At 42.2% G+C, this 15,572-nt stretch overlaps 1 protein-coding gene across 1 annotated transcript in view; it reads left to right on the forward strand.

Annotated features, from left to right (window-relative positions):
• Positions 1 to 2,598: 2,598 nt before the first annotated feature.
• LOC139415473 (fibronectin type III domain-containing protein 4-like) overlaps positions 2,599 to 15,572 on the forward strand; it is a 60,127-nt gene continuing 47,153 nt past the window's right edge. The window contains exon 1 of the mRNA XM_071163567.1: positions 2,599 to 2,674. Within this exon, the coding sequence (XP_071019668.1) occupies positions 2,599 to 2,674 (76 nt within the window). The remainder of the gene's footprint in view (positions 2,675 to 15,572) is intronic.

Consider the following 15,572-nt stretch of genomic DNA (forward strand, 5'->3'; position numbering starts at 1 on the left):
GCCTACTGTGGAAACTGGCACCCTATTCCCTATGTAGGGCACTACTTTTCACCAGGGACCATAGGGCACAATAAAGGGAATAGGTTCCCATTTGGGAGTCAGCCATATAGCTTTTTGTCCAGCCTAGCATTAGCCTATTATATATTATACTAGAGTTGCCATTACTGCTGCCTGATCCCACATTGTCTATTTGTAGAAATAGCTTGACATCGTTGCAGTGTTTTGGAGGATCTATTGTGCTCCTTATAACACAACTTGTATGCTCAGGTAGCCTAGTGATTAGAGTGTTCGACTAATAACCGTAAAGGTTGATGGATCGAATCCCCGGGCTGACAAGGTAAAAATCTGCCGTTCCGCCCCTGAACAAGGCAGTTAACCCACTGTTCCCCCTGGTGCCGTAAACATGGATGTCGATTAAGACAGCCCCCCCCCCCCTCCCCCTGCACCTCTCTGATTCAGATGGGTAGAATTAAATGCGGAAGACACATGTCAGTTGTACAACTGACCCGGTATCTCCCCCTCCTTCTACATTGCTCATGAAGACCATCTTTTTGCCATTGCAGGATCATGATCATTGCAGTATTATTGTTGGGTAGGTTTAAGTACACAATATATGATGACCACTGTCCAGGGTATTGGGGATCTTTTGTGAAAAAACTGCTCCCTTCGACAGAACCCGTATGCTCTCAAAAATTGCACATGAAGTCCTGTGATTACAGTATTTTGACTGAATAACTAATTCCAACAGCTGTTAAGTAGATGATCTATTGCAATTAACAGTGTTTTTACGGTGGAGGACCTGCAGCACGATGACACATAACTATGATAGTCGTATTATTTCAGTGTGTGTCTTCACCCTTAAAGGGCACACCGTAGGGGACATGCTGTCACTATCCGTCTACGTTCTGTCAACCACAGACAGACATGTTTGTTCGTCAACCACAGGCCTGAATCCATGTAACAACAACCTTCAAAAAGCCTTTGTTTAGCCACCCATGGCCCAGGAGAGGAGAGAGAGAGAAAAAGCCTTTGTTTAGCCACCCATGGCCATACTATTTGACCCTAAACAGAGAGTACACCTTGGCAGAATACCTGACTACTGTGACTGACCCAAACTTAAGGACAGCTTTAACTATGTACAAACCCAGTGAGCATAGCCTTGCTATTGAGGCCCCTGAAGGCAGACCTGGCTCTCATGAGAAGACAGGCTATGTGCAACATTGGCCCCGAAATGAGGTGGAAAGTGAGCTGCACTTCCTAACCTCTTGTCAAATGCATGACCATATTAGAGACACAAAAAGTGCATTCAGAAAGTATTCAGACACCTTGACTTTTTACACATTTTGTTACAGCCTTATTCTAAAATGGATTAAATTATTTTATTTTTTCTCATCAATCTATACACAATACCCCATAATGACAAAAGCAAAAACATATTTTTTTTAGCGTTTGCAAATGTATACAAAATGAATAACAGAATTACCTTATTTACAGAAGTAATCAGACCCTGAGTACTTTCTGAATACACTGTACTGCCCTCAGATTACACAGACCAACAAATGATTTAAAAACAAACCCAATGTTGATAAACTCCCATATCTACTGGATGAAATACCCCAGTGTGACATCACAGCAGCAAGATGTGTGACCTGTTGCCACAAGAAAAGGGCAACCAATGAAGAACAAACACCATTGTAAATACAACCCATATTTATGTTTATGTTGATTTATTTTCCCTTTTGTACTTTAACTATTTGCACATCATTACAACACTTTACATAGACATATGACATTTAAAACGTCTCTTTTCCTCTGGAACTTATGTGAGTGCAATGTTTACTATTCATTCTGTACTGTTTATTTCACTTTTGTTTATTGTCTTTCACTTGCTTTGGCAATAAAGCCCCTTAAATTGAAATTGAGAGAGAGAGAGATCAACATGAATAAATGATCAGAAAGCAGTGCTTACTAGATTGAGGCGCGCTGCCTGCAGCCGAGGCGCTGTCTGTAGTTTATAGCGCTGCTGGAGCGCTGTCCGATGTGCTGAAAGTCTCAACGCATCCCCCTCATTGTCTTAATCACAGGTTACCTGTAGCCTATTCATTGTACATGATACATGACTAGCTCCTAGGAGATTGAGAATCACACTTGAAGATGGCATGAGTGTTATATTTTTGTGGAAGCCTCTTTTTTTAATACATCCTTGGAGAAGATCGAAGGCATCGGAACGCCGTCATTTGGACCAGACGGTTTGAGAAAGGAGAGGAGGTGAGGAGGCTCTGCTATCCGAGGGATGGTTAACGAATACATATTGGATTATTGTTGACATGAATGTACTGGGACATGTTGACAAAAATGTTTGTTAATGTGATCTCTTTTGTCACATATCTGAAGGTAGTTAACCTACTCTGAATAGGGTAATTGGACTCGGTTTCAACGGTCACTTCGGATAATAGGGATGATTCGTGAAAGGAATTGTTGTCCTAATTTGCTATAAATTGCAGCAGGCATTAAGTTGCCGAAAAGTTGGGTACTTGAAGAAGATCGGACATTTATGCATTTTGGTTTATAGATCTGGGACGAATAAAACGCCAAGCCATGTCTCGTCTGCTTGTGTTGGTGAACTGTGCTGTCCAGTTGCTCTTCTCCAGCGACACGCTTGTGGTCACAGCAAGTAAGTTCATATTGAATATTATTGTCATGGCTTTCTTATTTTTCTCTAACGAGCTGTTTCTGCCAATCCTTTCTCACTCACTGTGCCAAAACAGAATATCCATCTGGAAATGTGGACATTGTATGCGCTTTCGCCAACGATAGGTTGGTGGTTAAATGCTGAGCAGACAGCTCCAATGTTTAATTCACCATTTATTGTGATGGATTTTAAATTATTCACACTGATGTAACATGTTGACTTGATCGTTCACCTCAACTTTTACAAGTAACCTTCACTTGGTTATTTTGCAAACCTGTTTCTAATTAGCCAGTGATTATTAGTTAATAGTCATTAACAATAGATATTAAACATAGTCATTAACCATAGTTATTAACCATAGATATTAACCATAGATATTAACCATAGTTGTTATTTATTTATTTCACCTTTATTTAACCAGGTAGGCCAGTTGAGAACAAGTTCTCATTTGCAATTGCGACCTGGTCAAGATAAAACAAAGCTGTTCGACACAAACAACAACACAGAGTTACACATGGAGTAAAACAAAACATACAGTCAATGATACATTAGAAAAAAAGAAGTATATATATAGTGAGTGCAAATGAGGTAAGGGGATGAGGTAGTTGGATGGACTATTTACAGATGGGCTATGTACAGGTGCAATGATCTGTGAGCTGCTCTGACAGCTGCTGCTTGAAGTTAGTGAGGGAGGTAAGAGTCTCCAGCTTCAGTGATTTTTGCAGTTCGTTCCAGACATTGGCAGCAGAGAATTGGATGGAAAGGCGGCCAACGGAGGAATTGTCTTTGGGGCTGACAAGTGAGATATACCTGCTGGAGCGCGTGCTACAGATGGGTGCTGCTATGGTGACAAGTGAGCTGAGATAAGGCTGGGCTTTACCCAGCAGAGACCTGAAGATAACCTGTAGACAGTGGGTTTGGCGACAAGTATGAAGCGAGGGCCAACCAACGAGAGCATACATGTCGCAGTGGTGGGTAGTATATGGGGCTTTGGTGACAACGGATGGCACTGTGATAGACTGCATCCAATTTGTTGAGTAGAGTGTTGGAGGCTATTTTGAAAAGGACACCGCCGAAGTCGAGGATCGTAGGATAGTCAGTTTTACGAGGGTATGTTTGGCAGCATGAGTGAAGGATGCTTTGTTGCGAAATAGGAAGCCGATTCTAGATTTAATTTTGGATTGGAGATGTTTGATATGGGTCTGGAAGGAGAGTTTACAGTCTAACCAGACACCTAGGTATTTGTAGTTGTCCACATATTCTAGGTCAGAACCGTCCAGAGTAGTGATGCTGGACGGGCGGGCAGGTGCGGGCAGCTATCAGTTGAAGAGCATGCATTTAGTTTTACTTGCATTCAAGAGCAGTTGGAGGCCACGGAAGGAGAGTTGTATGGCATTGAAGCTCGTCTGGAGGTTAGTTAGCACAGTGTCCAAAGAAGGGCCAGAAGTATACAGAATGGTGTCGTCTGCATAGAGGTGAATCAGAGAATCACCAGCAGCAAGAGCAACATCATTGATGTAAACAGAGAAGAGAGTCGGCCCAAGAATTGAACCATGTGGAACCCCCATAGAGACTGCCAGAGGCCCAGACAACAGGACCTCCGATTTGACACACTGAACTCTATCTGAGAAGTAGTTGGTGAACCAGGCGAGGCAGTAATTTGAGAACCCAAGGCTGTTGAGTCTGCCAATAAGAATGTGGTGTTTGACAGAGTAGAAAGCCTTGGCCAGGTCGATGAAAACGGTGAGATTCTAAATGGTCGGTGATCTGTTTGTTAACTTGGCTTTCGAAGAGCTTAGAAAGGTGGGGTAGGATAGATATTGGTCTGTAGCAGTTTGGGTCAAGAGTGTGGGTCTAGCTGGGGTCTAGTTTGGGTCTAGCTGACCACGGCAGCTTTCCAATCTTTGGGGATCTCTGATGATACGAAAGAGAGGTTGAACAGGCAAGTAATAGGGGTTGCAACAATTTCTGAAGATAATTTTAGAAAGAGAGGGTCCAGATTGTCTAGCCATCGTTATTAACCGTAGTTATTAACCATAGTCATACAGTATAATTGCATGTGTTCCCTTTGCTAAATGTGGACGACATTGTTTATTGTATTCCCATGATACAGTTGATTCAATCACTGGACATCTACAGCAAAGGCTTATTTTAAGACAGTGGAAACTTGGACATCTGTTGTATCATCAATGATTTACCATTGTGTATCCATCCATTAAGTCCCAGTGCTTTACATACAGCAAGCTACCTGTCTATCGACATGTCTGTAAACAATACTCGTAGCGACATCTTGAACATTTTATTGTCGTCCGACATCAAACTTGTCGTTTTTCGTTAAGAAAAAGTATAAAACACAAAACGACAGCTTCTGCATGACATCAGCATCCAGATAGCATACCTTCACTATTTTAACACCGATAAACCCATCCATCTCAAAATGAATTCATTAAATATCAGCCTAGCAAGCCAGGCAACTAAAAGCTATTTTGTAATTAACGTTTTGGTTAGTTGCTAGCTAGTTATCTAGAGGCTATCCAGTTCAAATAATGAATGACAGAGTATAAATGACAATGTCTGAAATGTGGCTACTTTTTGTTCATTTTTTCAGGAAAATACATGTAAAAACAGCCTAAGAATTATTTACAAGGTAATAGTTAGTGAGCTTTACAGAAAATAGCTTGTGGTCACAGCGTGAATAAATAAAAGTAGATAATTCTTTCGGATAATTTTTTTAAAGTCCTGCATCATCTTGTCACGGGAGGATTTGGTTGCTGTGGCATTCCGGTAACAACGACATCGGTCGTTACGGGAGGATTTGGTCTGGTTGCTGTGGCATTCCGGTAACAACGACATCGGTCGTTACGGGAGGATTTGGTCTGGTTGCTGTGGCATTCCGGTAACAACGACATCGGTCGTTACGGGAGGATTTGGTCTGGTTGCTGTGGCATTCCGGTAACAACGACATCGGACGTTACGGGAGGATTTGGTCTGGTTGCTGTGGCATTCCGGTAACAACGACATCGGTCGTTACGGGAGGATTTGGTCTGGTTGCTGTGGCATTCCGGTAACAACGACATCGGTCGTTACGTCGGTCAACTTGTTTTGACCAGTGACAATTGTCGCGTTATAATTGTCTACAAACATGTAGTTTGACCAAGTATAAACTGGCCATTAGACTAATGCATATACTTCCATATGCATTGCCATCAAAATAAGAAAACATATAGGCCAATAGTAGGCATAATTAATTCGTTGTACCTCAGAACTTTCCATTTTAATCAAGGTTTCTCACAATCTCTAATCTCTCTCTGAATTCACAGAACGCTGCAATTCTCTACATTTGAAGTGGGTTTGAAAACGCGGGGCTTCCGTGGGCCCGCACCTTGGCTTGTGTGCTTTCTGTCCAGTGGGAAGAAGCGTGCTGCCCACTCGGTTGACAGTCGATTGATGGAGCGCGCATTGATGTTTAATCTCTGCGGGGGAAAAAAGGGATTCTCAGAGCCATCAGGAGGAACAGGAAAATCATTAGAATAATCATTAGGACTGTCCTAAATATGAATGGCTCACTGCAAACAGACCTGGGTGATGAAATAGCTGTGGAACTAAGGTCGGCCATTCTGAACGCACCGAGACAGTTGGGATTTACAATCTGTCTATTTTAATTTGAACATCCAATATAACAGAGCTACATTTTATGGTTCCCCATTAAGTTTTATTTTAACGAAATGACGTCATTGAATAAATGGGGAATTATGGTGTGAAATATATCTTAGAAGGGGACAACTCAGGTGGACATAAATTGCCCATATAAACTGTAGAAAAAAAAAGTTGTTTCAATAATTTTTTTATTAAGTAACTAGTGTTACCTGAACAAAACATGTTTTGCACAAATGTAGATCCAATTTGACAAAAACCGTAGATTAAAATTTGGTCAATTTAAGATGTGCATGCTCAACTTGTCTCTTATGTTCATTCAACTAGAAAATATTATTTGGGCATTTCACCTAAAAAAAAAAAAAAGAAGGCTGTTGACCTAATTAGACACACCACAGTGCTTTTGACAAACAACGTTTTCAACTTACAAAACGTATTTGACACATTTAAATAAATGATTATGTTGTGCATTTTCATTTATACAGTGGTTGTTATTGTCAGTGGTTATTATTGTCAGTGGTTATTATTGTCAGTGGTTATTATTGTCAGTGGTTGTTATTGTCAGTGGTTGTTATTGTCAGTGGTTATTATTGTCAGTGGTTATTATTATTAAAGTCCCCATCTGGGACTTTAACTCACAAGCTCTTGGTTCACAGAATTCCAATCTTCCTGTTCGACACCATGTCTGTTACTTTATCAAAATTATTTGAAAGAGCAAAACATATATATTTTATCTTGTAGGCCTGCTGCCGATAGCTGACAGGAGTCCCCTGGTGTGTGTGTGGTTGCTGTAGAGACGTAGACAGGAAGGAACAGGACAAGACGTGTGGTGACTGTAGAGACGTAGACAGGAAGGAACAGGACAAGACATGTGGTGATGTAGACAGGAAGGAACAGGACAAGACATGTAGTGACTGTAGAGACGTAGACAGGAAGGAACAGGACAAGACATGTGGTGACTGTAGAGACGTAGACAGGAAGGAACAGGACAGGACATGTGGTGACTGTAGAGACGTAGACAGGTAGGAACAGGACAAGACATGTGGTGACTGTAGAGACGTAGACAGGAAGGAACAGGACAAGACATGTGGTGACTGTAGACAGGAAGGAACAGGACAAGACATGTGGTGACTGTAGAGACGTAGACAGGAAGGAACAGGACAAGACATGTGGTGACTGTAGAGACGTAGACAGGAAGGAACAGGACAAGACATGTGGTGACTGTAGAGACGTAGACAGGAAGGAACAGGACAAGACATGTGGTGACTGTAGACAGGAAGGAACAGGACAAGACATGTGGTGATGTAGACAGGAAGGAACAGGACAAGACATGTGGTGACTGTAGACAGGAAGGAACAGGACAAGACGTGTGGTGACTGTAGAGACGTAGACAGGAAGGAACAGGACAGGACATGTGGTGACTGTAGAGACGTAGACAGGAAGGAACAGGACAAGACATGTGGTGATGTAGACAGGAAGGAACAGGACAAGACATGTGGTGACTGTAGACAGGAAGGAACAGGACAAGACATGTGGTGACTGTAGACAGGAAGGAACAGGACAAGACATGTGGTGACTGTAGAGACGTAGACAGGAAGGAACAGGACAAGACATGTGGTGATGTAGACAGGAAGCAACAGGACAATATGTGTGGTCCATAAGGTTGTCTCTGAGAGCCAGAGTCGGGCTTTGTCCCCGACTCACACCTAGATTTGCAATGCCACCATCGTTGCTCGTCCCACTGTAGAGTCCCTGTGCAGAATGTAAACTTACACACACAAACACACACACATACACACAAACAAACAGACACACCCACACACACACACACATAAACACATACAAACACACACTCACACAGACAGCCAGACCAGTTGGGAGTCATCAGCGGTTTTCATAAACTACATTACCTTGACCTGATCTTCTCGGTCCACACGGAGAAAAGCCAAGAAAATACATTGGGTTGTTAGTGACACAAACGGTCATTTATCAGGCATGAATTATACCAGCAGGCGTGAAATATACCATCAGGCTTGAATTATACCACCGGGCTTGAAATATATCTGCAGGCATGAATTATACCAGCAGGCGTGAAATATACCATCAGGCTTGAATTATACCAGCAGGCTTGAAATATACCATCAGGCTTGAATTATACCACCGGGCTTGAAATATATCTGCAGGCTTGAATTATACCACCAGGCATGAATTATACCACCAGGCATGAATTATACCAGCAGGCTTGAATTATACCATCAGGCTTGAAATATATCTGCAGGCTTGAATTATACCACCAGGCTTGAAATATACCATCAGGCTTGAAATATATCTGCAGGCTTGAATTATACCACCAGGCTTGAATTATACCATCAGGCTTGAAATATATCTGCAGGCTTGAATTATACCACCAGGCTTGAATTATACCATCAGGCTTGAATTATACCAGCAGGCGTGAAATATACCATCAGGCTTGAATTATACCACCAGGCTTGAAATATATCTGCAGGCTTGAATTATACCACCAGGCTTGAAATATACCAACAGGGTTGAATTATAGAGACGTAGACAGGAAGGTTTGAATTATACCACCAGGCTTGAATTATACCACCAGGCTTGAAATATACCACCAGGCATGAATTATACCACCAGGCTTGAAATATACAGTCAGGCTTGATTCATACCACCAGGCTTGAATTATACCACCAGGCTTGAATTATACCACCAGGCTTGAATTATACCACCAGGCTTGAATTATACCACCAGGCTTGAAATATACAGTCAGGCTTGAATTATACCACCAGGCATGAATTATGCCACCAGGCTTGAAATATATCTGCAGGCTTGAATTATACCACCAGGCTTGAATTATACCACCAGGCTGCTAGAGGATTGTATTAGCGGAGAATGTATGTGTATCTATGACTCTCATGGATAGATGGGCCATGGAGTGGCTATACAGAAACATTGTGACAAATACTTGAAGTCAAATATCTGATAACCTGTGGTTTAACCACATACGGTATCTCAGTGAGAAAAAACCCGCTCTGTCTGTGTGCCTGTAACGTCTCTCGTCGGAAGGCATGGACTAAAACGCAGCGTGGTAAGTTTTCATGATTCTTTACTACTCAAAACACACTCGAACAAAATAACAAAGTGAAAAAACAGAACAGTTCTGTCAGGTGCAAACACTAAACAGAAAATAACTACCCACAAAACACAGGTGGGGAGAAGGCTGCCTGAGTATGATTCCCAATCAGAGACAACGATAGACAGCTGCCTCTGATTGGGAACCACACACAAAGAAATAGGAAACATAGAACACCCACCCTAATCACACCCTGACCTAACCAAATAGAGAAATAAAACGGCTCTAAGGTCAGGGCGTGACAGTGACTGAATTGGGAACCACCGCTGGAGGCCCCGGACTGGGGACCGTCGCTGGAGGCCCCGGACTGGGGACCGTCGCTGGAGGCTCCGGACTGGGGACCGTCGCTGGAGGCTCCGGACTGGGGACCGTCGCTGGAGGCTCCGGACTGGGGACCGTCGCTGGAGGCTCCGGACAGGGGACCGTCGCTGAAGGCTCCTTGCCCTAGATTTTCACTACAGGCTCCGGGCCATGGATCATCACTGGAGGCTTCGTGCCATGGATCATCAATACAGGCTCCGGGCCATGGATCATCACTGGAGGCTTCGTGCCATGGATCATCACTACAGGCTCCGGGCCATGGATCATCACTACAGGCTCCGGGCCATGGATCATCACTGGAGGCTTCGTACGTGGAGCCGGAACAGGTCTCACCAGACTGGGGAGATGCACTGGAAGCCTGGTGCGTGGAGCTGCCACAGGGCTTACCAGGCTGTGGAGACACACGGGAGGCTCCGTGCCATGGATCATCACTGGAGGCTTCGTGCCATGGATTATCACTGGAGGCTTTGTGCCATGGATCATCACTAGAGGCTTTGTACGTGGAGCCGGAACAGGTCTCTGGAAGCCTGGTACGTGAGGCCTGGTGCGCGGAGCTGCGACAGGGCTTACCAGGCTGTGGAGACACACTGGAGGCCTGGTACTTGGAACCGGAACAGGTCTCACCGGACTGGGGAGATGCACTGGAAGCCTGGTGCGTGCCACAGGCACAGGATACACTAGGCCGTGGAGGCGCACTAGAGGTCTCGAGCTTAGAGCTGGCACAACCCGTCCTGGCTGGATGCCCACTTCCGCCTGGAAAATGAGGGGCACTGGCACAAAGCGCACCGGCCTGTGAATGCTCACTGGAGACACCGTGCGCATCACCGCATAACAAGGTGCCTGACCAGTCACACGCTCCCCACGGTAAACACTGGGAGTTGGCTCAGGTCTAAACCCTGACACCAACAATCTCCCCGTGTGGGGGCTGCCTCTCGGGCTCCCGTTGTTGTCGTGACGTCTGGTCTCGTTGCCGTTCCTCTAATTCCTCGTCTATTCGCTGTTCCTTCTTTCTGCTTCTCCTCCCTTGGACGGGCGATACTCTCCAGCCTGCGCCCAGGGTCCTTTTCCGTCCAGGATCTCCTCCCATGTCCACTCGTCCTTTTTACCACGCTGCTTGGGTCCTTTGGTGGTGGGTAGTTCTGCAACGTCTCTCGTCGGAAGGCATGGACCAAAACGCAGCGTGGTAAGTTCTTTATTACTCAAAACACACTCGAACAAAATATCAAAGTGAAAAAATGAAACAGTTCTGTCATGTGCAAACACTAAACAGAAAACAACTACCCACAAAACACAGTTGGGAAAAAGGCTGCCTAACTATCGTTCTCAATCAGAGACAACGATAGACAGCTGCCTCTGATTGGAAACCACACACAAAGAAATATGAAACATAGAATGCCCACCCTAATCACACCCTGACCTAACCAAATAGAGAGGTCAGGGTGTGACAGTGCCTGTATATCTGCCTGTCTTTCTGTCTCTCTGTCTGCCTGCGTGCCTGTGTGCCTGTCTGTCTAACTGTCTGTGTGTCTATCTACCTGTATGTGTGCCTGTCTGTCTAAATGTCTGTGTGTCTATCTACCTGTATGGGTGCCTATCTGTCTGGCTGTCTACATTTCTGTCTACCTGTCTGCTTGTCTGGATGCCTGTCAGCCTGTCTTTCTGCTTGTCTGCCTGTCTGTCTGTCTGCCTGTATGCCTGAGGGATTGTAGGCAGTTAATACATTAAACTCATACTAGCCCCTGGTCCCATCTGGTCCTAGTGTATTGTCACACTGTCCCTGGTCACCTTCTGAGCTGTGTCCCAAATACTACCCTCCCTATATAGGGCTTTGGTCAAAAGTAGTGCACTATAAAGTGACTAGGGAGTAGGGTGTCATTTCAGACAGACTGTATCTTATAGGATGAATGAACGCTGTTACACCTGAGGGAGATGACAGTGTGAGACACTTCCCTGACTCTATCTAGCTGTCCTCCATTTGACCCATCACTAAGCTTGCTTGCTGTAGCCATTGTAGAGACTGCCTGGCTTTGTTTAGAATGGAAGATTAGAATGTTGTGGAGTTCTGCTGGCACCTACACTTGTTTCTGACACCGTCAGGTATCCTCAAGGTGCTTTCCGAACAAAACAACAACCATTATCTATTGTGTATACTACGGCAAACACATACTTGCGAAACAGGTGTATATATACTGAGATCATATGATAGATCATGTGACACATAGATTGCACACAGGTGGACTTTAATTAACTAACTATGTGACATTAGAAGTTGAAGGTTAAGTTGACGTAGTTGCTACGCGATTAAAGGCTACATGTTAGCTGTTCCCATCACATAAGCTTACACATTTAGCCCTATGCTAACCTCACCAGGTGGCCTGTAAATTATTTCTTGTAACAAATTCTGTATGGGCCAGTTAAAATCGTTGACGTAGTTGGACATGTTCCAACACATGTTCATTGAAGCGTCCTTAACAGAAGTTCAAAAGCACATTCTGATAATCAAGGCAACTAAATCAGGTGTATTTGATTGCCTGGTCAAATTGCTCTCTGTGTTGGGTGACTAGTTCCATGGTTGCAGATTATGACAAGGGTTTAAATCTTTACTATGGCCATACCATGGTTATATTACAATGGCTTTTTTTCTTCCGTAAAGCCCAGCTCTGTGGACCTATGGACAGATACTACAATCTCCTCTGTGGAGCTTTGCAGCTCCTTCAGGGTTATCTTTTGTCTCTTTGTTGCCTCTCTGATTAATGCCCTCCCTGCCTGGTCCGTGAGTTTTGGTGGGTGGCCTTCTCTTGGCAGGTTTGTTGTGGTGCCATATTCTTTCAATCTTTTAATAATGGTGCTCCGTGGGATGTTAAAAGTTTCGGATATTTTTTTATAACCCAACCCTGATCTGTACTTGTCCACAACTTTGTCCCTGACCTGTTTGGAGAGCTCCTTGGTCTTCATGGTGCTTGCTTGGTGGTGCCCCTTGCTTAGTGGTGTTGCAGACTCTGGGGGCCTTTCAGAACAGGTGTATAAATATACTGCGATCATGTGACAGATCATGTGACAGATCATGTGACACTTAGATTCCACACAGGTGGACTTTATGTAACTAATAATGTGACGTCTGAAGGTAATTGGTGGCACCAGATCTTATTTAGGGGCTTCATAGTAAAGGGGGGTGAATACATATTCACGGACAACTTTTCAGTTGTTTTTTTTCTTGCATTTTTTGAAATAAGTAATTTTTTTCATTTCATTTCACCAATTTGGACTATTTTATGTATGTCCATTACATGAAATCCAAATAAAAATCCATTCAAATTACAGGTTGTAATGCAACAAAATATGAAAAACGCCAAGGGGGGTGAAGACTTCAGCATGGCACTGTATATGACATAGGGTATATGACATAGGTTATATGACATAGGGTATATGACATAGGGTATATGACATAGGTTATATGACATAGGGTATATGACATAGGTTATATGACATAGATGACATAGGGTATATGACATAGGTTATATGACATAGGGTATATGACATAGGGTATATGACATAGGTTATATGACATAGGGTATATGACATAGGTTATATGACATAGGGTATATGACATAGGGTATATGACATAGGGTATATGACATAGGTTATATGACATAGGGTATATGACATAGGGTATATGACATAGGGTATGTGACATAGGTTATATGACATAGGGTATATGACATAGGGTATATGACATAGGTTATATGACATAGGTTATATGACATAGGTTATATGACATAGGGTATATGACATAGGTTATATGACATAGGGTATATGACATAGGTTATATGACATAGGGTATATGACATAGGGTATATGACATAGGTTATATGACATAGGGTATATGACATAGGGTATATGACATAGGGTATATGACATAGGTTATATGACATAGGGTATGTGACATAGGTTATATGACATAGGGTATATGACATAGGGTATATGACATAGGGTATATGACATAGGTTATATGACATAGGTTATATGACATAGGGTATATGACATAGGTTATATGACATAGGGTATATGACATAGGTTATATGCCATAGGGTATATGACATAGGGTATATGACATAGGTTATATGACATAGGGTATATGACATAGGTTATATGACATAGGGTATATGACATAGGGTATATGACATAGGGTATATGACATAGGGTATATGACATAGGGTATGTGACATAGGTTATATGACATAGGGTATATGACATAGGGTATATGACATAGGGTATATGACATAGGTTATATGACATAGGTTATATGACATAGGGTATATGACATAGGTTATATGACATAGGGTATATGACATAGGTTATATGACATAGGGTATATGACATAGAGTATATGACATAGGGTATATGACATAGGTTATATGACATAGGTTATATGACATAGGTTATATGACATAGGGTATATGACATAGGGTATATGGCACAAGCATTTTGCTACACTCTCATTAACATCTGCCAACCACGTGTATGTGACCAGTAAAATGTGAATTGATTTGATAGGCTATATTATTTGACAAATTCATAAGGAAAGCAATTTTGGAACAAGTTAGATTTGGAAATGAATGAGAACACGTTAGATTTGGAAATGAATGAGAACAAGTTAGATTTGGTAATGAATGAGAACACATTAGATTTGGTCTATATGAGAACACGTTAGATTTGGAAATGAATGAGAACACGTTAGATTTGGAAATGAATGAGAACACGTTAGATTTGGTAATGAATGAGAACACGTTAGATTTGGAAATGAATGAGAACACGTTAGATTTGGAAATGAATGAGAACACGTTAGATTTGGAAATGAATGAGAACAAGTTAGATTTGGTAATGAATGAGAACACATTAGATTTGGTCTATATGAGAACACGTTAGATTTGGAAATGAATGAGAACACGTTAGATTTGGAAATGAATGAGAACACGTTAGATTTGGTAATGAATGAGAACACGTTAGATTTGGAAATGAATGAGAACACGTTAGATTTGGAAATGAATGAGAACACGTTAGATTTGGAAATGAATGAGAACACGTTAGATTTGGTAATGAATGAGAACACGTTAGATTTGGAAATGAATGAGAACACGTTAGATTTGGTAATGAATGAGAACACGTTAGATTTGGAAATGAATGAGAACACGTTAGATTTGGTAATGAATGAGAACACATTAATTTGGTCTATATGAGAACACGTTAGATTTGGTAATGAATGAGAACACATTCGATTTGGTCTATATGAGAACACGTTAGATTTGGTAATGAATGAGAACACGTTAGATTTGGTAATGAATGAGAACACATTAGATTTGGTCTATATGAGGACACGTTAGATTTGGTAATGAATGAGAACACGTTAGATTTGGTAATGAATGAGAACACGTTAGATTTGGTAATGAATGAGAACACGTTAGATTTGGTCTATATGAGGACACGTTAGATTTGGTAATGAATGAGAACACGTTAGATTTGGTCTATATGAGAACACATTAGATTTGGTAATGAATGAGAACACGTTAGATTTGGTAATGAATGAGAACACATTAGATTTGGTAATGAATGAGAACACGTTAGATTTGGTAATGAATGAGAACACATTAGATTTGGTAATGAATGAGAACACGTTAGATTTGGTAATGAATGAGAACACATTAGATTTGGTAATGTCTAAAGATCTACTACACCTGTTGTATTCGGCGCATGTGACAAATT

The sequence above is a fragment of the Oncorhynchus clarkii genome, chromosome 8, assembly GCF_045791955.1.
Source record: "Oncorhynchus clarkii lewisi isolate Uvic-CL-2024 chromosome 8, UVic_Ocla_1.0, whole genome shotgun sequence".
Classification (NCBI taxonomy): Eukaryota; Metazoa; Chordata; class Actinopteri; order Salmoniformes; family Salmonidae; genus Oncorhynchus; species Oncorhynchus clarkii.